The 24,675-nt window shown below is 45.0% G+C and overlaps 1 protein-coding gene across 4 annotated transcripts in view; it reads left to right on the top strand.

The window, feature by feature from the left end:
- Nucleotides 1-24,675, top strand: part of LOC118376433 (chloride channel protein 1-like) — a 96,596-nt gene that overhangs the window by 19,720 nt on the left and 52,201 nt on the right. For 2 of the 4 annotated variants that reach the window (XM_052489160.1, XM_052489163.1), the window contains 6 exons: nucleotides 13,527-13,743; nucleotides 13,851-13,982; nucleotides 18,199-18,327; nucleotides 18,475-18,608; nucleotides 19,370-19,447; nucleotides 21,075-21,153. In XM_052489160.1, the coding sequence (XP_052345120.1) occupies nucleotides 13,527-13,743; nucleotides 13,851-13,982; nucleotides 18,199-18,327; nucleotides 18,475-18,608; nucleotides 19,370-19,447; nucleotides 21,075-21,153 (769 nt within the window). The remainder of the gene's footprint in view (nucleotides 1-13,526; nucleotides 13,744-13,850; nucleotides 13,983-18,198; nucleotides 18,328-18,474; nucleotides 18,609-19,369; nucleotides 19,448-21,074; nucleotides 21,154-24,675) is intronic. The other 2 variants (XM_052489161.1, XM_052489162.1) reach the window with 1 other exon arrangement.

Here is a 24,675-nt window from a genome sequence, read left to right as displayed (position 1 = left end):
AACCAGAAACCGTGGATTGATGGCAGCATTCGCGTGAAACTGAAAGCGCGAACCACTGCTTTTAATCAGGGCAAGGTGTCTGGCAACATGACTGAATACAAACAGTGCAGCTATTCCTCCGCAAGGCTATTAAACAAGCTAAGCGTCAGTACAGAGACAAAGTGGAATCTCAATTCAACGGCTCAGACACAAGAGGCATGTGGCAGGGTCTACAGTCAATCACGGACTACAAGATGAAATCCAGCCCAGTCACGGACCAGGATGTCTTGCTCCCAGGCAGACTAAATAACTTTTTTGCCCGCTTTGAGGACAATACAGTGCCACTGACACGGCCTGCAACGGAAACATGCGTTCTCTCCTTCACTGCAGCCGAGGTGAGTAAGACATTTAAACGTGTTAACCCTCGCAAGGCTGCAGGCCCAGACGGCATCCCCAGCCGCGCCCTCAGAGCATGCGCAGACCAGCTGGCCGGTGTGTTTACGGACATATTCAATCAATCCCTATACCAGTCTGCTGTTCCCACATGCTTCAAGAGGGCCACCATTGTTCCTGTTCCCAAGAAAGCTAAGGTAACTGAGCTAAACGACTACCGCCCGTAGCACTCACTTCCGTCATCATGAAGTGCTTTGAGAGACTAGTCAAGGACCATATCACCTCCACCCTACCTGACACCCTAGACCCACTCCAATTTGCTTACCGCCCAAATAGGTCCACAGACGATGCAATCTCAACCACACTGCACACTGCCCTAACCCACCTGGACAAGAGGAATACCTATGTGAGAATGCTGTTCATCGACTACAGCTCGGCATTCAACACCATAGTACCCTCCAAGCTCGTCATCAAGCTCGAGACCCTGGGTCTCGACCCCGCCCTGTGCAACTGGGTACTGGACTTCCTGATGGGCCGCCCCCAGGTGGTGAGGGTAGGCAACAACATCTCCTCCCCGCTGATCCTCAACACGGGGGCCCCACAAGGGTGCGTTCTGAGCCCTCTCCTGTACTCCCTGTTCACCCACGACTGCGTGGCCACGCACGCCTCCAACTCAATCATCAAGTTTGCGGACGACACAACAGTGGTAGGCTTGATTACCAACAACGACGAGACGGCCTACAGGGAGGAGGTGAGGGCCCCTCGGAGTGTGGTGTCAGGAAAATAACCTCACACTCAACGTCAACAAAACTAAGGAGATGATTGTGGACTTCAGGAAACAGCAGAGGGAACACCCCTATCCACATCGATGGAACAGTAGTGGAGAGGGTAGCTAGTTTTAAGTTCCTCGGCATACACATCACAGACAAACTGAATTGGTCCACTCACACTGACAGCGTCGTGAAGAAGGCGCAGCAGCGCCTATTCAACCTCAGGAGGCTGAAGAAATTCGGCTTGTCACCAAAAGCACTCACAAACTTCTACAGATGCACAATCGAGAGCATCCTGGCGGGCTGTATCACCGCCTGGTACGGCAACTGCTCCGCCCTCAACCGTAAGGCTCTCCAGAGGGTAGTGAGGACTGCACAACGCATCACCGGGGCAAACTACCTGCCCTCCAGGACACCTACACCACCCGTTGTTACAGGAAGGCCATAAAGATCATCAAGGACATCAACCACCCGAACCACTGCCTGTTCACCCCGCTATCATCCAGAAGGCGAGGTCAGTACAGGTGCATCAAAGCTGGGACCGAGAGACTGAAAACAGCTTCTATCTCAAGGCCATCAGACTGTTAAACAGCCACCACTAACAGTGAGTGGCTGCTGCCAACACACTGTCATTGACACTGACCCAACTCCAGCCATTTTAATAATGGGAATTGATGGGAATTATGTAAATATATCACTAGCCACTTTAAACAATGCTACCTTATATAATGTTACTTACCCTACATTATTCATCTCATATGCATATGTATATACTGTACTCTACATCATCGACTGCATCCTTATGTAACACATGTATCACTAGCCACTTTAACTATGCCACTTTGTTTACTTTGTCTACACACTCATCTCATATGTATATACTGTACTCGATACCATCTATGCTGCTCTGTACCATCACTCATTCATATATCCTTATGTACATATTCCTTATCCCCTTACACTGTGTATAAGACAGTAGTTTTGGAATTGTTAGTTAGATTACTTGTTGGTTATCACTGCATTGTCGGAACTAGAAGCACAAGCATTTCGCTACACTCGCATTTAACATCTGCTAACCATGTGTATTTAACATCTGCTAACCATGTGTATGTGACAAATAAAATTTGATTTGATTTGATTTGACTATAGTCAGTCAGTAGTCTATAGTCTGGGTCAGTAGACTATAGTCAGTCAGTAGTCTATAGTTTGAGAAGCCTGGTATAGAGACATCACATCATGAGTGAGAAGATCCATCTGACATTTGGAATGCTTTGGTCACCTGTTTTGGCTTTTTCACCATGGTTAAATAAAATGCAATATCTAGGTAAATACTATATAACTATCTATACTAAAGGGTCTAATTAGGTTAATACGCAGATCTTACAATTTAATTACTGTATATATGGTTACTATTGTTCAATAACAGTTGTTAATGATATGCAACGGCTTGGAGTGAGTGAGTGAGAGAGAGGTTTGCGGAGAAGTGTCTCAGTGAGCATTGAGTCACACTGGCCCTAAATTTAACCCAGAGTTGGGTTTCACCCCAGCAGGCGAGGGTTAAGGGGGAGACAGAGTTGAGGGGTGGTGAGAGGGAAAGTTTGGGGGGGGGTGAAAGGGAGGAGGGGGAATAGGTGAGATTGTTTTGAGAGATGGAGAGGATAGGGCTGCGGTTAGCCTAGTGGTTAGAGTGTTGGGCCAGTAACCAAAAGATCGAATCCCTGAGCTGACAAGATAAAAATCTGTTGTTCTGCCCCTGAACAAGGTAGTTATCCCACTGTTCCTAGGCAACCATTGTAAATAATCATTTGTTCTTAACTGACGTGCCTAGTTAAATTAAATAGAACATCCCAATAGGTGTGTACGGTACTTTACCTTGTACCTTTGCATGCATATATTATATTTCCAGTACCTTCAGTCACAAATGAGTCTCCTAAATCAAATATTATGTTTTACAGAGACCTGGCTGAACGACGACAGATAATATACAGCTGGCTGGCTTGTCCGTGTTTCGGCAGGACCGAGCAGCTACGTCTGGTAAAACGAAGGGTCGAGGTGTGTGTCAATTTGCCAATAACTGCTGGTGTGCGATGTCTAATATTAAAAATGTCTCGCTGTATTTCTTGCTTGAGGTAGAATTCCTCATGATAAGCTGTAGACCACACTATCTACCAAGAGAGTTCTCATCTATATTATTTGTAGCCATCTATTTACCACCACAGACCGATGCTGGCAAGACCGTACTCAACCTGCTGTGTAAGGCCATAAGCAAACAAGAAAAGGCTCATCCAGAAGCGGCGCTGTTGGTAGCCAGAGACTTTAATGCAGGGAAACTTAAATCCATTTTCCCTCATTTCTACCAGCATGTCACATGTGCAACCAGAGGGAAAAAACTCTAGACCACCTTTACTCCGCACACAGAGACGCATACAAAGCTCTCCCTCGCCCTCCATTTGGCAAATCTGAATATAATTCTATCCCCCTGTTTCCAGCTTACAAGCAAAACCTAAAGCAGGAAATAGAAATACCAATGACTCACTCAATACGAAAGTGGTCAGATGACGTGGATGCTAAGCCACAGGACTGTTTTGCTAGCACAGACTGGAATATGTTCCCAGGATTCATCCAATGGCATTGAGGAGTTTACCACCACAGTCACCGGCTTCATCAATAAGTGTATTGACAATGTATCAACAATTTCCCAACCAGAAGCCATGGATTACCGGCAACATCCGCACTGAGCTAAAGGCTAGAGCTGCCGCTTTCAAGGAGCAGGACACTAATCCGGGCTCTAAGAAATCCCGCTATGCCCTCAGACGAACCATCAAAAAGGTAAGGCATCAATACAGGACTAAGATTGAATCCTACTACACTGGCTCTAATACTTGTCTGATGTGGCAGGGCTTGAAAACTATTACTGACTACAAAGGGAAACCCAGCAGCGAACTGTCCCAGGGACGCGAGCCTTCCAGCCGAGCTAAATGCCTTTTATGCTCGCTTCAAGGCAAGCAATAATGAAGCATGCATGAGAGCACCAGCTGTTCCGGACGACTGTGTGATCACGCTCTCCGTAGCCGATGTGAGCAAGACCATTAAACAGGTCAACATTCACAAACAGAACACCATAGTCCCTGTGCACAAGAAAGCGAAGGTAACCTGCCACCACGTAGCACTCACATCGGTTGCCATGAAGTGCTTTGAAAGGCTGGTCATGGCTCACATCAACACCATTATGCCAGAATCCCTAGACCCACCTAATTCACATACCCCCCAACAGATCCACAGATGACACAATCTCAATCGCACTCCACACTGTCCTTTCCCAACTGGAGAAAAGGAACACCTACCTCAGCATTCAACATCATAGTGCACAAAAAGCTCATCACTGAGCCAAGGACCCTGGGACTAAACACCTCCCACTGGATCCTGGACTTCCTGACGGGATGCCCCCAGGTGGTAAGGGTAGGCAACAACACATCTGCCACGCTGATCCTCAACACTGGGGCCCCTCAGGGGTGTGTACTTAGTCCCGTCCTGTACTCTCTGTTCACTCACGACTGCATGGCCAAGCACGACTCCAACACCATCATTGAGTATGCTGACGACACAACAGTGGTAGGCTTGATCACGACAACGATGAAACAGCCTATAGGGAGGAGATCAGAGACCTGGTACTGTGGTGCCAGGACAACAATCTCTCACTCAATGTAAGCAAGACAAATGAGCTGATCGTGGACTATAGGATTGACGGTACTAAAGTGGAGCGGGTTGAGAGCTTCAAATTCCTTGGTGTCCACATCACCATCAAACTATCATGGTCCAATCCCACCAAGACAGTTGTGAAGAGGTCACGACAACACTATTTCCCCCTCAGGAGTCTGAAAAGATTTGGGTCCCCAGCTCCTCAAAATGTTCTATAGCTGCACCATCAAGAGCATCCTGACTGGTTGCATCACCGCCTGCTGCTCAACATCTGACTGTAAGGCACAACAGAGGGTAGTGCATACTTTTTTAAACCTTTATTTAACTAGGCAAGTCAGTTAAGAACAAATTATTATTGTCAATGACAGCCTAGGAACAGTGGGTTAACTGCCTTGTTCAGGGGCAGAACAGATTTTTACCTTGTCAGCTCGGGGATTCGATCTGGCAACCTTTCAGTTACTAGCCCAATGCTCTAACCGCTAGGCTACCCTGCCGCCCAGTATGGCCCAGTACATCACTGGGGCCAAGCTTCCTGATATCCAGGACCTCAATACAAGGCAGTGTCAGAGGAAGGCCCTAAAAATTGTTAAAGGCTCCAGTCACCCAAGTCATAGACTGTTTTTTCTGCTACCGCATGGCAAGCAGGCCCGAGCGCCACGTCTAGGTCCAAAAGACTCTGAACAACTAATCAAATGGCCACCGAACTATTTACACCCAACCCTTTGTTTTTACACTACACGCTGTTAATTATCTATGCACTTTACACATTATCTCGACTAACCTGTACCCTGCACATTGACTCGGTACTGGTACCCCTTGTATATAGTCTCGTTATTGCTATGAAAATGTATTGAGTTACTTTTTGGTTGATTCGATTTTTTTAAACTTTAATTTATTTGGTAAATATTTTTTTAACTCTCAATGTGTCCTTAGTTAGTTTTATAATCTTGGACTGGATAGCTGGAGTCTCCTAGAATGACTGGCTGACTGGCCGACTGGCTTATAGGGAATAGACCTAGGAGAATGAATAGCTGTTGACAACCTATTGTCAACTCATTTTGTTAGCCCCCACAAGGTCAAATGCTATATCTAGGCGGTTTAGGGCTAAGGATAGAATTACTGTTAGGGTTAGAATTAGGTTTAGGGTTAGTGTTAGGAGCTAGGTTTAGTTTAGGGTTAGGAGCTAGGGTTAGGTTTAGGGTTAGTGTTAGGAGCTAGGTTTAGTTTAGGGTTAGGAGCTAGGGTTAGGTTTAGGGTTAGGGTTAGGAGCTAGGTTTAGTTTAGGGTTAGGAGCTAGGGTTAGGTTTAGGGTTAGGGTTAATGGTTAGGGAAAATTGGATTTTGAATGGGACTGAATTGTGTGTCCTCACAAGGCTAGTTAAACAAGACTGTGTGTGTGTATGTGTGTGTGTGTGTGTGTGTTGTACTTAATTGACCATACCTGTAGGTCATTGAGGACGATACTGTACTACCTCCCCTTGGACAAAAACAAGGCAGGTACAGTCACTCTTACAGGGATGTCTTAAAGGACAGAAAGGACAGATGTGACATCCAAATAGAGGTTATATACAATGTATATTAGAGAGAGGAAGGACAGAGTGACATCACACAGCACCTGAGAAGAGAGGAGGGAAGATGCAGGAGCGTATCAACACTTTTGAGACGGGTCTGAATTTAGACCAGATTCTGGTAAGACCTTTATTGATATTTTACTAGTAATATTTATGTTTCTTTATTATGTTATAACATCACATAATTGCAAATCATTGAGACGTCATGTTGACATTGTTTATGTTAGAATGTTAAATATTTATTTACATGTGGCCAAATGGTCTCAATTTTGTGTTCTCAAAAAATATTATGTTCTCAATTTAAACTGCTTGACATATCAATGTCTTAAGGAAATCAATATTGCAGTCAATCAACTAAAGAAAACATTGTGTTTAAGATGTGTGAAGAGATATTTGGAGTTTGGAATATTATCTTTAAACTATTGTGCATGAAACATTGACTCTTGGGGATGTCTTAAAACGATGTGGTTTTACCCTTATAGGGGATGTCCTAAAACAGTGTGGTTTCACCCTGATAGGGGATGTCTTAAAACGATGTGGTTTTACCCTGATAGGGGATGTCCTAAAACAGTGTGGTTTTACCCTGATAGGGGATGTCCTAAAACAGTGTGGTTTCACCCTTATAGGGGATGTCCTAAAACAGTGTGGTTTCACCCTTATAGGGGATGTCCTAAAACAGTGTGGTTTCACCCTTATAGGGGATGTCCTAAAACAGTGTGGTTTCACCCTGATAAGGGATGTCCTAAAACAGTGTGATTATCCTTATAGGGGATGTCCTAAAACAGTGTGGTTTCACCCTGATAGGGGATGTCCTAAAACAGTGTGGTTATCCTTATAGGGGATGTCCTAAAACAGTGTGGTTTCACCCTTATAGGGGATGTTCTAAAACAGTGTGGTTATCCTTATAGGGGATGTCCTAAAACAGCGTGGTTTCACCCTTATAGGGGATGTCCTAAAACAGTGTGGTTATCCTTATAGGGGATGTCCTAAAACAGTGTGGTTTCACCCTTATAGGGGATGTCCTAAAACAGTGTGGTTATCCTTATAGGGGATGTCCTAAAACAGTGTGGATTTGCCCTTATAGGGGATGTCCTAAAACAGTGTGGTTATCCTTATAGGGGATGTCCTAAAACAGTGTGGTTTCACCCTTATAGGGGATGTCCTAAAACAGTGTGGTTTCACCCTTATAGGGGATGTCCTAAAACAGTGTGGTTATCCTTATAGGGGATGTCCTAAAACAGTGTGGTTATCCTTATAGGGGATGTCCTAAAACAGTGTGGTTTCACCCTTATAGGGGATGCCCTAAAACAGTGTGGTTATCCTTATAGGGGATGTTCTAAAACAGTGTGGATTTGCCCTTATAGGGGATGTCCTAAAACAGTGTGGTTATCCTTATAGGGGATGTTCTAAAACAGTGTGGTTATCCTTATAGGGGATGTCCTAAAACAGTGTGGTTATCCTTATATGGGATGTCCTAAAACAGTGTGGTTATCCTTATAGGGGATGTCCTAAAACAGTGTGGTTATCCTTATAGGGGATGTCCTAAAACAGTGTGGTTATCCTTATAGGAGATTTCCTAAAACAGTGTGGTTATCCTTATAGGAGATGTCCTAAAACAGTGTGGTTATCCTTATAGGTTGTCTGTTAGGGTTTACTCGGATGCTCTAAATTGTTATGGGAGTGTTGTTATTGGTATTATAGATTACGTGTGTGTGTGTGTGTGTGTGTGTGTGTGTGTGTGTGTGTGTGTGTGTGTGTGTGTGTGTGTGTGTGTGTGTGTGTGTGTGTGTGTGTGTGTGTGTGTGTGTGTGTGTGTGTGTGTGTGTGTGTGTGTGTGTGTGTGTGTGTGTGTGTGTGTGCGTGCGAGCCCTGTCTTGGGACACAAGGTTAATAATATAATATGACCCAGTCACTGACGGACAGACACAGATATTAGGACATGAGGCACCACACAGACACACACTCACCAGGGACCCAGGAATCTGTGGTTATTAGTATTTTTTTAATTAACTCTGAATGTCACCCTGCCCTTCACTCTCTGAATCTGTTAGCAGCTCTCACTGTCTGTCTGTCTGTCTGTCTGTCTGTCTGTCTGTCTGTCTGTCTGTCTGTCTGTCTGTCTGTCTTTCTCACTCTCTCTCTTTCTCACTCTCTCTCTTTCTCACTCTCTCTCTTTCTCACTCTCTCTCTTTCTCACTCTCTCTCTTTCTCTCTCTCTCTCTTTCTCTCTCTCTCTCTTTCTCTCTCTCTCTCACTCTCTCTCTTTCTCACTCTCTCTCTCTCCCTGAGTATCTCTCTACCCCTCTTTCTCGCTCTCTCTCTCTCTCTGAGTCTCTTTCTACCCCCTCTCTCTTTCTCTCTCTCTCTCCCTGAGTTTCTCTTTACACCTCTCTCTCTCTCCCTAAGTCTCTCTCTCTACCCCCCCCTCTCTCTCTCTCTCTCTCTCTCACGCTGAGTCTCTCTCTACCCCGTCTCTCGCACTCTCTCTCTCTCTCTCTCTCTCTCTCTCTCTCTCTCTCTCTCTCTCTCTCTCTCTCTCTCTCTCACGCTGAGTCTCTCTCTACCCCCCGTCTCTCGCTCTCTCTCTCTCTCTCTCTCTCTCTCTCTCTTCCCCTCTCTCTCTCCCCCTCTCTCTCTCTCTCTCTCTCCCCCTCTCTCTCTCTCTTTCTCTCTCTCTCTCGCTCTCTCTCTCTCTCTCTCTCTCACGTTGAGTCTCTCTCTACCCCCCGTCTCTCTCGCTCTCTCTCTCTCTCTCTCTCTCTCTCACCCTGAGTCTCTCTCTACCCCCCGTCTCTCGCTCTCCCTCTCTCTCACGCTGAGTCTCTCTCTATCCCCCGTCTCTCGCTCTCTCTCACGCTGAGTCTCTCTCTACCCCCCGTCTCTCTCGCTCTCTCTCTCTCTCTCTCTCTCACACGCTGAGTCTCTCTCTACCCCCCCGTCTCTCTCCCTCTCTCTCTTTCTCTCTCTCTTCCTTGTTCATTCTAAGCGGTTCTATACCTCCTCTCTTCCTTCCGTTCAGTGTTGTTACTGATGGACATGATGATTTACTGTTAATCTTCTAGTTGAGGCACATAGAGGCCCTTACAACTCCCACATCAGGTTGGTTTTGAAGTGAGTATTTCTCTGATACCACTTGTATGTTTTTCAATATAAAGAAATGGGTAGGATTGAACCCTGAACAAGTTTCTCTCTGGCTCTGTGCGTATTGAGTCCTTTGGCATGGTGAGTATGTGTGTGGAATAGTAGTGAATGTGTTATCAGTGTATTGAGTGGAGTGTACAGTGTATGACTCCACACACAGGGTCACACAGTGACACAGGACCAACACAGGCTGACAGATGAAGAGTGATAGGCTCTCAGTAATAGATGTATCACAGTCTCACACTGTGTCTCTTTCTTTTTCTCTCTCTTTCTCTAGAGAGAGATACTATGTTCTCCCTGTGGATGATTCATTCTTTCATTCCGTGTCTTATCTTTTGATCTCTCGATCTATCATGCTGTCTGTCTCTCACCCTCTGTCTCCCCCTCTCATTTTTGTCATCACTCCCCAGGTTCCTGTTTTTTTGCCAGTCCTGCCTGTTTGTTCATCCCAGATTGATAGTGTTGTGTTGTTAATGTTTAGTGTTGACCTGGTATTACAGTCACATATAATACTGTAGGACAGGGAGAGAACAGTCCCATTAAATAATGCCGAAGAAAGCAGACACAGAACAGGTACTGTATGCAACAGCATTATATATTTATCTTGAGCTGTTAAATGCGTATGTCTCTTTTGAGGGGTTATACAGTGAGCTCCAAAACTAACAGTGACACATTTTTAGTTGTTTTTTGGATTTGAAATGATACAATTACTAGGAGGTTAAAGTGCAGACTGTCAGCTTTAATATGAGGGTATTTTCATCCATACCCACTGAACCGTGTAAAAAGAACAAAACTTTGTACATCGTCCCCCATTTTAGGGGACCAAAAGTATTGGGACAATTTCACTTAGATGTGTACTTACTGTATGTTCATGTGGTCAATACAGTATAATGTCTATTGCTTCCTCAAGAGAGGGAACATTCAAGTCAACTTGTCCTGGCAAGACATCAGTGTTCTGCTTGTTTTTATCTTTATTAATTATAGATCCACTGTTAGTACAGCTATTACAGTGTAAGTGTCAGAATGAAAACAATGAAATGCTTGTTGCATGGCAGTTCATAAGCCTCTGGATATAATACAGCGTTATTTTGAATAGGAACGAACAGATCCTAGAGATACTTTGTTCACTTGCAGTAACATTTTCTATAGGACTTTAAAGACATCAAAATAACTTTTAAGAGATGTGTTCAAGAATAGTTGGCAACATTAGATGTGTTTAACACCAGCCTCACTATAGCCTGTAATTCCATCACCCTATTAGGGTAAAGGGAAGGGTCACTATGGGGAATGAGTCAAGAGACGTTCAACCAAGGTGAAACATTGCACAAGGCAGTTCAGCATTATTGTTGTTGACCGTTTATTGTTCACAAAAAATGAATCCCTCAAAGTAGCCTAGACATTGCCCTTAGAATGTTGTATTTATTTTTTATTGAACCTTTATTTAACCAGGCAGTCAGTTAAGAACACATTCTTATTTACAATTACGGCCTACCAAAAGGCAAAAGGCCTCCTGCGGGGATAAATATAGGACAAAACACACATCACAACAAGAGAGACACCACAATACTACATAAAGAGAGACCTAAGACAACAACATAGCAGGGCAGCAACACATGACAACACAGCATGGTAGCAACACAACATGGTAGCAGCACAAAACATGGTACAAACATTACTGGGCACAGTCAACAGCACGAAGGTCAAGAAGGTAGAGACCACTATACATCACACAAAGCAGCCACAACTGTCAGTAAGAGTGTCCATGATTGAGTCTTTGAATGAAGAGATTTAGAACCAGATTACAAACATACGTGAGGTGGGTAAACAGTGAAACACAAATCACTAGAGTGTCACATCGTTAATGCTTTTACTCTGCATAAATATACAAAGCCATTTTGAAATGAACAACAGTTGCACCTGTATTATCCAGGGTTCCGGTTAATTCCATAAATTCCAATCCAATTCCAGGTCAGTCTTTGAATTCAAAGAAAATGTAATTTATTCTCAATTACAACTCAAGTAAATTTCAAGAATTAATTTTCCCAATTCAATATTCAATATTGTACCAGACAATTCCACAAATTCCAATTTGAATTCAAACAAAATGTAAATTATTTTCAATCCCAATGTTATGTAAATTTCCAATTTAATATTCCACCAGACATTTCCACAAATTCCATAATTCCTTCAGGCTTTCATGATGCCACTGTTCATACAGCTTAGCTATACTGGAAATATAGAAATTCAAATTGAAATTATTTAAAACAAATCATGCTGTCAATTTTTGGATATTAACTGGGAAATGTACAAATATTGAATTCCAATTCAATTCTAAAGAAGACATGTTTTTACAATTCCAATTAAATTTTAATTCCAACAGTCCAAACTTGTTGAAATTTGAATTTAATTCAATGTAAATTCTCCTATCAAATGAAATTGGATTTCTCCACAACCCTGGTATCATCTGACATGTTTGTCAGTGGGCCTCCTGGTTGGTTTCTCCACAACCCTGGTATCATCTGACATGTTTGTCAGTGGGCCTCCTGGTTGATTTCTCCACAACCCTGGTATCATCTGACATGTTTGTCAGTGGGCCTCCTGGTTGGTTTCTCCACAACCCTGGTATCATCTGACATGTTTGTCAGTGGGCCTCCTGGTTGGTTTCTCCACAACCCTGGTATCATCTGACATGTTTGTCAGTGGGCCTCCTGGTTGGTTTCTCCACAACCCTGGTATCATCTGACATGTTTGTCAGTGGGCCTCCTGGTTGGTTGCATCAGCTTTCCTCTCCTGTGAGAACCTGATACAGGACTGTCTGGCGCCAGTGATTTAGTTCTTCCACTGATTTAGACTCATGCGTTGCAACTTAGTGGTATGCAAATATACTGTAGGTGTAAGCATAACTGGTTTTCAAGCACAGGTCCAGGTGTGTTTTATAACCCGTGTAGGTTAATTAGGAGTGGGGTGGTGAAAGCTGATCCTAGAGCAGCTCCTGTGTGTGTGTGTGTGTGTGTGTGTGTGTGTGTGTGTGTGTGTGTGTGTGTGTGTGTGTGTGTGTGTGTGTGTGTGTGTGTGTGTGTGTGTGTGTGTGTGTGTGTGTGTGTGTGTGTGTGTGTGTGTGTACGTGCGTGCGTGCGTGTTGGAAGAGGAAGGTGTGGATTGTTCTGTCTTCCTGGGATCTCTTCCTCTGGCAACCTGGCTCCTGTCCAGCCCAGCTTCCACTCAGGGAGGGGTTTTTCCGATCTCTTGGCCCGTTTTGTCTATTTCTGGCCTGCGGCAGGGTATTCAGGTTGGTGTGTATCCCTTACAGACACGCCGCACATTCCCTCTCTACCTCGTTATCTCCAGCTATCCCACTGTGCCGGATCCAGTTTTCTCTACTGCTCCGATTTATGATCCCCCTTTTAATTTCCTCTGATCCTCCCACTCCCAATCACTTCCTCTCTCTCTCATCTGCCTTTCTATCTCAAATTCAAGACAATGCAACACATGAAAAAAACCCTACTGTATCCTGGGTATTTCTGGTATTTCTTGCTAATGTAATCTCTTATCTCAGTGTTCAGCTCTATGGGGGGAAGGCCTACAGGGAGCCTATTGGTAGTGAAGAAAGCTGCAATGCTTTCTGGGTAATGAAGTCTACTCTGTCCAGGAAACTGCAAGGGGTTCTGGGTAATGTCGTCTTTGATCTCAGCATTCAGCTCTATGGGGAGAAGTCCTAGGGAGCCTCTTGGTAATGAAGAGAACTAGAAAGCTTTCTGGGTAATGAAATCTGCTCTGTCCAGGAAACTGCAAGGGTTTCTGGGTAATATTATATAGTCTTTGCTCGATCCAGGGAGGTGCTCTTGGTAATTATATGTAGTATCCTGCTCTGTCCATGTCCATGGGTGAGTAGAAGGAACCCGCTGGGCCTTCTGGTTAATGTGATGTAGATTCAACAATGCTTCCTGGGTAATGTAGTCTTTGCTCTGTCCAGCTCTACGGGGAGTACAGGGAACAACTGGGTAGCTTTGCCAGGCGGGAAGCAACACGGTTGCTGACAGAGAGACAATGGAGGAAACAGACAGGAGAAAACAACATGGTCAATGCCAGACGGGGGCGTGGCCAACGACATCACAACCCCATCACCATGGAGTCATATCTCAGCCACACCTCCCCTACAAAGAAGCCCCGCCCCTACTCCAAATGCCAAGGTGAGAGACAAGGACTAGTTCTAGCTACATCAGTGTAAATAACCCCCAGTAAAAGTTATTTTGAGGCCTAAACACATACAGTAATATAACTTATTGTGTTGGTCCAGACTGTGTGGCTCGTATACAGCGGTACATCGTGACCAAGCTGGGGGAGGACTGGATCTTCCTGGTGCTGCTGGGCCTCACTATGGCCCTGGTCAGCTGGAGCATGGACTACACCAGTGCCAAGAGCTTACAAGGTACATGACTACAGTCCCCATAATCCACTGTGGCTGTAGCAGGCCAGGTTCCCTCACTAGATGGCCATACAAGACAGGATAAAAACTGATGATCAATATTATGAGCTATTTGACCTCAATTTAGGCCTACTACCCAATTCCAAGTCAACCCCCTGTCCCTACCCCCTAGGTAAGTCAAATAAAGTCAAATAAAATGTTATTAGTGAGATGCGCCGAATTTAACAGGTGTAGACTTTACAGTGTAATGTTTACTTACGAGCCCCTAACCAACAAAACAGAGTTAAAAAGTAAGACACATATTTTCTAAATAAAAAAGGAAACAAGAAGACAATGAGAACAATCGCGAGGCCAAATACAAGGAGTTCCAGTGCCAAGTCAATGTGCAGGGCCACCAGGTAGTTGAGGTCATCATGGTAATACTGTATGTACAGGTAGGTAGGGGTAAAAGTCACAATCAGGATATATAATAAACAGAGTAGCAGCAGTATGAAAGGGTATCTCTGTGTGTGTGTGTGTGTGTGTGTGTGTGTGTGTGTGTGTGTGTGTGTGTGTGTGTGTGTGTGTGTGTGTGTGTGGTGTCAAATAAAATCAAATCAAACTGTATTTGTCACATGCGCCGAATACAGCATGTGTAGACCTTACTGTGAAATGCTTACTTACAAGCCCTTAACCAACAGTGCAATTCAAGAAGAGTTAAGAAAAATATTTACCAAATAAACTAAATTAAACTAAATTAAAAGTAACACAATAACACAATAATAATAATAAAATAATAAAATAAAATAACAATAATGAGGCTATATACCTGGGGTACCGGTACAGAGTCAATGTGCGGGGGTAAAGGTTAGAGGTGATTTTGCACATGTAGGTAGGGTTGAAGTGACTATCCATATATAATAAACAGCAAGTAGCAGCAGTGTACATGTAGGTAGGGTTGAAGTGACTATCCATAGATAATAAACAGCAAGTAGCAGCAGTGTACAAACAAATGGAGGGGGTTAATTGTTCAGCAGTCTTATAACTTGGGGGTAGAAGCTGTTAAGGAGCTGTTTGGTCCTAGACTTGGCGCTCCGGTAATGCTTGCCATGCGGTAGCAGAGAAAACAGGCTATAACTTGGGTGACTGGAGTCTCTGACAATTTATTGGGCTTTCCTCTGACACCGCCTATTATATACAGTAGGTCCTGGATGTCAGGAAGCTTGGTCCTAGTGATGTACTTGGCCGTTCCTACTACCCTGTATAGCGCCTTATGGTCAGATGCCGAGCTGGTGCCATACATATGCATGTGTGTGTGTTTTGTGTGTGTGTGTGTGTTTTGTATGTGTGAGCTTATGTAGCGTGTGTGTGTGTGTGTGTGTGTGTTGGTGTGTCAGTGTAGTATGTGTGAGTGTGTGGGTAGAGTCTAGTGAGTCTGCAAACATTTGATTAACTGTTCAGCAGTCTTATGGCTTTCGGGTTAGAAGCTGTTCAGGAGCCTTTTGGTCCAAGACTTTGGGCCCCGGTACCGCTTGCCTTGCGGGAGCAGAGAGAACACTATGACTTGGTGGCTGAAGTCTTTGACAATTTTTGGGGCTTTCATCTGACACCGCCTGGTATAGAGGTTCTGGATGGCAGGCAGTTCTGCACCAGTGATGTACTATGCCGTATGCATTACCCTCTGTAGCGCCTTGGGGTCAGATGCCAAGCAGTTGTCATACCAAGTGGTGATGCAGCCAGTCAAGATGCTCCCCAATGGTGCAGCTGTAGAACCTTTTGAGGATCTGAGGGCCCATGCCAAATCTTTTCAGCCTCCTGAGGGGGAAGAGGCATTGTCGTGCCCTCTTCATGACTGTGTAGGTGCATTTGGACCATGATAGGGCCTTACTGATTTGGACACCGAGGAACTTGACCCGCTCCACTACAGCCATGTCGATATGAATGGGTGCGTGTTCTGCCCTCTATTTTCTGTAGTCCATGATGAGGTCCTTTGTCTGGCCTACATTGAGGGAGAGGTTGTTCTGCCAGGTCTCTGACTTCCTCCCTATAGGTTGTCTCATCGTCCAGGCCTACCACCATCGTGTCGTCGGGAAACTTAAGGAGGGTGTTGGAGTCATGCGCGGTCACGAAGTCATGGGTGAGCAGGGAGTACAGGAGAGGACTGAATAACCACCCCCGAGGGGCCCCGTGTTTAGGATAAGCATTGCAGATGTGTTGTTGCCTACCCTCACCACCTGGGAGAGGCCCGTCTGGTAGGCTTGCGTCACTGGTCAGATCTCGGCAGGGTTTCCCTTTGTAATCTGTGATAGTTTGCAAGCCCAGCCACATCCGACGAGCGTCAGAGCCAGTGTAGTAGGTTTCGATCTTAGTCCTCTATTGCCAATTTGATGGTTCGGCGGAGGACGTAGGGACATTTCTTATAAGCATCTGGATTAGTGTCCCGCTCCTTGAAAGCAGCAGCTCAGTGAGGATGTTGCCAATAATCCATGGCTTCTGGTTAGGATATGTGTGTACGGTCACTGTGGAGACGATGTTGAAGTGTATAGATGTTGACCTTCCCTGCTCTACACACTTCCCTGCTATTTCCTTCTCTTCCCTGCTCTACACTCTTCCCTGCCCTTCCCTGCTCTTCCCTGCTCTACACACTTCCCTGCTCTTCCCTGCTCTACACACTTCCCTGCTCTTCCCTGCTCTTCCCTGCTCTTCCCTGCTCTACACACTCCCCTGCTCTTCCCTGTTCTTCCCTGCTCTTCCCTGCTCTACACTCTTCCCTGCTCTTCCCTGCTCTACACACTCCCCTGCTCTTCCCTGCTTTATACTCTTCCCTGCTCTTCCCTGTTCTACACACTCCCCTGCTCTTCCCTGCTCTACACACTTCCCTGCTCTTCCCTGCTCTACACACTTCCCTGCTCTTCCCGACTCTTCCCTGCTCTTCCCTACGCTTCCCTGCTCTATAATCTTCCCTGCTCTTCCCTGCTCTATACTCTTCTCTGCTCTTCCCTGTTCTACACTCTTCCCTGCGCTTCCCTGCTCTACACTTTTCCCTGCTCTTCCCTGTTCTACACTCTTCCCTGCACGTCCCTGCTCTTCCCTGCTCTACAATCTTCCCTGCTCTTCCCTGTTCTACACTCTTCCCTGCTCTTCCCTGCTCTTCCCTGCTCTACACTCTTCCATGCTCTTCCCTGCTCTACACTCTTCCCTGTTCTTCCCTGCTCTTCCCAGCTCTTCCCTGCTCTACACTCTTCCCTGCTCTACCCTGCTCTACACACTTCCCTGCTCTTCCCTGCTCTTCCCTGCTCTTCCCTGCTCTACGCTCTTCCCTGATCTTCCCTGCTCTACACACTTCCCTGCTCTTCCCTGCTCTTCCCTGCTCTACACACTTCCCTGCTCTTCCCTGCTCTTCCTTGCTCTTCCCTACTCTTCCCTGCTCTTCCCTGCTCTACACTCTTCCCTGCTCTTCCCTACTCTTCCCTGCTCTATACTATTCCCTGCTCTTCCCTGTTCTACACTCTTCCCTGCTCTTCCCTGCTCTACACTTTTCCCTGTTCTTCCCTGCTCTACACTCTTCCCTGCTCTTCCCTGCTCTACACTCTTCCATGCTCTTCCCTGCTCTACACTCATCCCTGTTCTTCCCTGCTCTTCCCGGCTCTCCCCTGCTCTACACTCTTCCCTGATCTTCCCTGCTCTACACACTTCCCTGCTCTACACACTTCCCTGCTCTTCCCTGCTCTTCCCTGCTCTTCCCTGCTCTACGCTCTTCCCTGATCTTCCCTGCTCTACACACTTCCCTGCTCTTCACTCTTCCCTGCTCTTCCCTGCTCTTCACTCTTCCCTGCTCTTCCCGGCTCTTCCCTGCTCTACACTCTTCCCTGATCTTCCCTGCTCTTCACTCTTCCCTGCTCTTCCCTGATCTTCACTCTTCCCTGCTCTTCACTCTTCCCTGCTCTTCACTCTTCCCTGCTCTTCACTCTTCCCTGCTCTTCCCTGCGCTGCACACAGAAAAAAAGGATTCAAAGGGGTTCTTTGGTTGTCCCCATAGGAGAACCCTTTCTAATTCCAGGTAGAACCCTGTTTGGTTTCAACTTTCTGTGGAAAGGGTTCTACCTGGATTCTCCTATAAGAAAAGCCGAAGAACTGTTTTAGGTTCTAGATATAACCTTTTTTAAAAGATTGTAATCCACTGCTCCAATCTCCCTTCCTCCTCCTCCTCCTCCTCCTCCTCCTCTCTCCCCTCTCCCAGCGTATAAGTGGATGCACGGGGAGCTGAGGGGGAATGTCCTGATCCAGTACCTGGCCTGGGTCGTCTACCCCATGGTCCTCGTCATGTTCGCCTCCCTCTTCTGCAACATAGTCGCCCCTCAGGCCATAGGTAGGTACTGAACATAGTGTTGCTCTCCTCATCTCCATCTATTTCCCCCACCCGGTTGCCCAAATGTACACAAGTGGGATATAACTGCTCTGATTCCAGGATCTACCTACCGTTCACACGTTCTCTCTGTTGTTCTGTCTCATGTAGGTTCTGGTATTCCTGAGCTGAAGACCATTCTGCGAGGGGTGGTGTTGAAGGAGTATCTAACTCTTAAAGCCTTTGTGGCCAAAGTCATCGGGCTGACCGCCGGCCTGGGCAGTGGCATGCCCGTGGGGAAAGAGGTGGACCTACACCTCTCCTCCAATTATTAGTATTATCTCTCTCCCTCTCTCACTTCCTCTCTCTCGCTCTCTTTCTCTCTCTCTGACCTCTTTCTCTCTCTCTGACCTCTTTCTCTCTCTCTGACCTCTTTCTCTCTGACCTCTTTCTCTAACTCTCTCTCTGTATCTATTATCTCACCCTTTTTTATCTCTCGTCTTCTTCCCTTCCTCTTCCTCTCTTTCCTTACTTTCCTCCCTTGCTGTATCTGCCCTCCCCCTCTCCTCCTTCCTGTCTCCTTCTCTCCCAGTGAGCAGTATAATAAATCATATTCTGTTGTGTTTTCTGCTCCTCCTTGTGGGATAGAAACAAATGTATTCAACTCATCAACATTTCCCTTAATGGAGGCTGGTCAACTGTCAAACAAAGCAATTATATCATGATTCATCTTTGCTGATACAATGTGCCCTAGTTAATAATAATTCAAGTCAGAGCAACTTGTCCATGTCTATGCAGATCCTGTGTATGTATGGTGGGTCTACCTCTGTGCTCTGTGCTCTGTGCTCTGTGCTCTGTGCTCTGTGCTCTGTGCTCTTTGTCTCTGAGTAGCAGGAGATTTTCCCAACCACTGATACAAGTTCTGGTATTTTCTCATCCCCTTAATGGTTAAGAATTAGGATTAAGGGAAGGGTAATCTGATCCTAGATCTGTGGGGACTGGAGAAGGGTAACTTCTACCTCAAGTGTATGCCTGACTCTGTCCTCCTCCCTCCCGTGCTTCCTAGGGTCCCTTCGTCCACATTGCCAGTATCTGTGCTGCTGTGCTGAGTAAAATCATGTCCATCTTCTCTGGAGTGTATGAGGTAAACCGAAGCCCTGACCAAAACAAATTACAACTCCCAGCAACCCCCATTCGGACCAGCATGACATTTGACCTGAATAATAACAGTAATGTGGAATGTGGCTGTGAGGCTGTCGCTCTGTCATGTCTGACCTCTTAATTGTGTATTTTTTAAGTCTCACAGCTCTTGTTCTTGTTGCTGTTATGACTCTCTCTCTCTCTCTCTCTCTCTCTCTCTCTCTCTCTCTCTCTCTCTCTCTCTCTCTCTTTATCTCTCTTTCTCTCTCCCCTCTCTCTCTCTCTCTCCCCTTTCTCTCGTTCTCTCTCTCTCCCTCCCTCGCTCTCCTCTCTCTCTTTCTCTCTCTCTCCCCTCTCTCTCTCCCCCCTTTCTCTCATTCTCTCTCTCTCTCCCTCCCTCGCTCTCCTCTCTCTCTCTCTCTCTCTCTTTCTCTCTCTCTCTCTTTCTCTCTCTCTTTCTCTCTCCCTCTCTTTCTCTCCTCTCTCTCTCTCTCTCTCTCTCTCTCTCTCTCTCTCTCTCTCTCTCTCTCTCTCTCTCTCTCTCTCTCTCTCTCAATTCAATTAAATTCAAATTCAATTCTCTCTCTCTCAATTCAATTAAATTCAAATTCAATTCTCTCTCTCTCTCTCTCTCTTTCTCTCTTTCTCTTTCTCTCTTTCTCTCTCTCTCTTTCTCTCTTTCTCTTTCTCTCTCTCTCTCTTTCTCTCTTTCCTCTCTCTTTCCTCTCTCCTCTCTCTTTCCTCTCTCTTTCCTCTCTCTTTCCTCTCTCTCTCTCTTTTCTCTCTCTCTCTGTCTCTCTCTCTCTCTGTCTCTCTCTCTCTCTCTCTCTCTCTCTCTCTCTCTCTCTCTCTCTCTCTCTCTCTCTCTCTCTCTCTCTCTCTCTCTCTCTCTCTCCCTCCTTCCCTCTTGTCTTTGTTTAGGCTCAGCAGTCTCTCACACATTGTCTGTGTATTAATAGTGTGATGGCTATGTCTGGCATGTGTATTAACACTGACCTCCCGTGACTGTCTCTGTCTCCCCCTCCCCTCGCTCTTCCCTCTCTCCCTTCACACATATCTCACTCCCTCTCCACTCTCTCTTTCCCCCCTTGTTTATCCCCTCACCCTCCACCCCCCACCTCTCGTTTGTTCTGTGGACCCCTGCCCCCAGAGTAGTGCCCATAACCAGGACCTGCTGGTATGTGCGTGTGCTGTGGGAGTGGCCACCTGCTTCGCCGCCCCCGTGGGAGGCAAGTCCCGTCCACATATCCCTACATGCACCTCTCCATGGCAGCACCAGAGACCTGGGGGTTATGGAGCAGTGGGGTGCAATGCATAGAATGTTACATATAGAAATGTATTGTATAGAATGGAAATAACTGCATAATGAAAAATGAATATTACTGGGTGTAAGTAATTCAATCTGCAATGGCCTGAGCATTTTGTCATATTGACTAGACAGCATGTTCTGTCTGTCTGGTCTCTCTCTGTCTCTGTCTATTTTGATGATTTGCTCAGGGCTTGTGTGACTCTCTGGTGAGCTTGGTTGGTTTGGCGGTTCTCTGCTGTGCTGTTCTGTATTTTCTACCTCTGTCTCTCGCCTCCCCTCCCTCCTTCTCCCCCTCTCTCCTCCCTCTCTTCTCTGTCAGTAGAACCCCTGTGGTTACACAGACATTCTGACAGTGGGCTGTGCCGTGGGGGTGGGCTGCTGTTTCGGCACTCCTCTAGGAGGTACTGTATCAAGCTCTAACCGCTGCACTATGACCTCTCTGCTGTACATCACTACACCTCTCTCTATACCACTATCACTCCTTTACTACACCTCTTTCTATACCACTATCATTCCTTCATTACACCTCTTTCTATACCACTATCTCTCATTTACTATACCTCTTTCTATACCACTATCACTCCTTCACCACACCTCTTTCGAAACCACTATCACTCCTTCACTAAACCTCTTTCTATACCACTATCACTACACCTCTTTCTATACCACTATCACTCCTTTATATACTAAACCTCTTTTCTATACCACTATCACTCCTTCACTACACCTCTTTCTATACCACTATCACTCCTTCACTACACCTCTTTCTATACCACTATCACTCCTTCACTACACCTCTTTCTATACCACTATCACTCCTTCACTACACCTCTTTCTATACCACTATCACTCCTTCACTACACCTCTTTATATATCATATCACTCCTTCACTACACCTCTTTCTATACCACTATCAATCCTTCACTAAACCTCTTTCTATACCACTATCACTCCTTCACTACACCTCTTTATATATCATCACTCCTTCACTACACCTCTTTCTATACCACTATCATTCCTTCACTACACCTCTTTCTATACCACTATCATTCCTTCACAACACCTCTTTCTATACCACTATCATTCCTTCACTACACCTCTTTCTATACCACTATCACTCCTTCACCACACCTCTTTCTATACCACTATCACTCCTTCACTACACCTCTCTCTATACCACTATCACTCCTTCACTACACCTCTCTCTATACCACTATCACTCCTTCACTACACCTCTTTATATATCACTATCACTCCTTTACTACACCTCTTTCTATACCACTATCACTCCTTCACTACACCTCTTTATATATCACTATCGCTCCTTTACTACACCTCTTTCTATACCACTATCACTCCTTCACTACACCTCTTTATATACCACTATCACTCCTTCACTACACCTCTTTCTATACCACTATCACTCCTTCACTACACCTCTTTATATACCACTATCACTCCTTCACTACACCTCTTTCTATACCACTATCACTCCTTCACTAAACCTCTTTCTATACCACTATCACTCCTTCACTACACCTCTTTATATATCATTATCACTCCTTCACTACACCTCTTTCTATACCACTATCACCCTTCACTTTCTTACTATACCACTATCACTCCTTCACTACACCTCTTTCTATACCACTATCACTCCTTCACTACACCTCTTTCTATACCACTATCACTCCTTCACTACACCTCTTTCTATACCACTATCACTCCTTCACTACACCTCTTTCTATACCACTATCACTCCTTCACTACACCTCTTTATACCACTATCATTTACTACACCTCTTTATATACCACTTCACTCCTTCACTACACCTCTTTCTATACCACTATCACTCCTTCACTACACCTCTTTCTATACCACTATCACTCCTTCACTACACCTCTTTCTATACCACTATCATTCCTTCACTACACCTCTTTCTATACCACTATCACTCCTTCACTACACCTCTTTCTATACCACTATCACTCCTTCACTACACCTCTTTCTATACCACTATCATCCTTCACTACACTTTCTATACCACTATCACCTACACTTTTCTATACCACTATCACTCCTTCACTACACCTCTTTCTATACCACTATCACTCCTTCACTACACCTCTTTCTATACCACTATCATCCTTCACTACACCTCTTTATATACCACTATCACTCCTTCACTACACCTCTTCTATACCACTATCACTCCTTTACTACACCTCTTTCTATACCACTATCACTCCTTCACTACACCTCTTTCTATACCACTATCACTCCTTCACTACACCTCTTTATATACCACTATCACCCTTCACTACACCTCTTTCTATACCACTATCACTCCTTCACTACACCTCTTTATATACCACTATCACTCCTTCACTACACCTCTTTCTATACCACTATCACTCCTTCACTACACCTCTTTCTATACCACTATCACTCCTTCACTACACCTCTTTCTATACCACTATCACTCCTTCACTACACCTCTTTCTATACCACTATCACTCCTTCACTACACCTCTTTCTATACCACTATCACTCCTTCACTACACCTCTTTCTATACCACTATCACTCCTTCACTACACCTCTTTATATACCACTATCACTCCTTCACTACACCTCTTTCTATACCACTATCACTCCTTCACTACACCTCTTTCTATACCACTATCACTCCTTCACTACACCTCTTTCTATACCACTATCACTCCTTCACTACACCTCTTTCTATACCACTATCACTCCTTCACTACACCTCTTTCTATACCACTATCACTCCTTCACTACACCTCTTTCTATACCACTATCACTCCTTCACTACACCTCTTTCTATACCACTATCACTCCTTCACTACACCTCTTTCTATACCACTATCACTCCTTCACTACACCTCTTTCTATATCACTATCACTCCTTCACTACACCTCTTTCTATACCACTATCACTCCTTCACTACACCTCTTTCTATACCACTATCACTCCTTCACTACACCTCTTTCTATACCACTATCACTCCTTCACTACACCTCTTTCTATACCACTATCACTCCTTCACCACACATCTTTCTATACCACAATCATTCCTTCACTACACCTCTTTCTATACCACTATCACACTTTCACTACACCTGTCTATATACCACTACCACTACTTCACTACACCTCTTTTTATACCACTATCATTCCTTCACTACACCTCTTTCTATACCACTATCACTCCTTCACTACACCTCTTTCTATACCACTATCACTCCTTCACTACACCTCTTTTTATACCACTATCACTCCTTCACTACACCTCTTTCTATACCACAATCATTCCTTCACTACACCTCTTTCTATACCACTATCACTCCTTCACCACACCACTTTCTATACCACTATCACTCCTTCACCACACCTCTTTCTATACCACTATCACTCCTTCACTAAACCTCTTTCTATACCACTATCACTCCTTCACTACACCTCTTTATATATCATATCACTCCTTCACTACACCTCTTTCTATACCACTATCACTCCTTCACTACACCTCTTTATATATCACTATCGCTCCTTTACTACACCTCTTTCTAAACCACTATCACTCCTTCACTACACCTCTTTATATACCACTATCACTCCTTCACTACACCTCTCTCTATACCACTATCACTCCTTCACTACACCTCTTTATATACCACTATCACTCCTTCACTACACCTCTTTATATATCACTATCGCTCCTTTACTACACCTCTTTCTATACCACTATCACTCCTTCACTACACCTCTTTCTTATACACAACACCACTTTCTATACCACTATCACTCCTTCACTACACCTCTTTCTATACCACTATCACTCCTTCACTACACCCTTTTCTATACCACTATCACTCCTTCACTACACCTCTTTCTATACC

This window comes from Oncorhynchus keta, chromosome 31 (genome assembly GCF_023373465.1).
Source record: "Oncorhynchus keta strain PuntledgeMale-10-30-2019 chromosome 31, Oket_V2, whole genome shotgun sequence".
In the NCBI taxonomy this organism is placed as follows: domain Eukaryota; kingdom Metazoa; phylum Chordata; class Actinopteri; order Salmoniformes; family Salmonidae; genus Oncorhynchus; species Oncorhynchus keta.
Note: the sequence above shows the minus strand (reverse complement) of the source record. Positions and strands in the feature narration are given on the sequence as shown.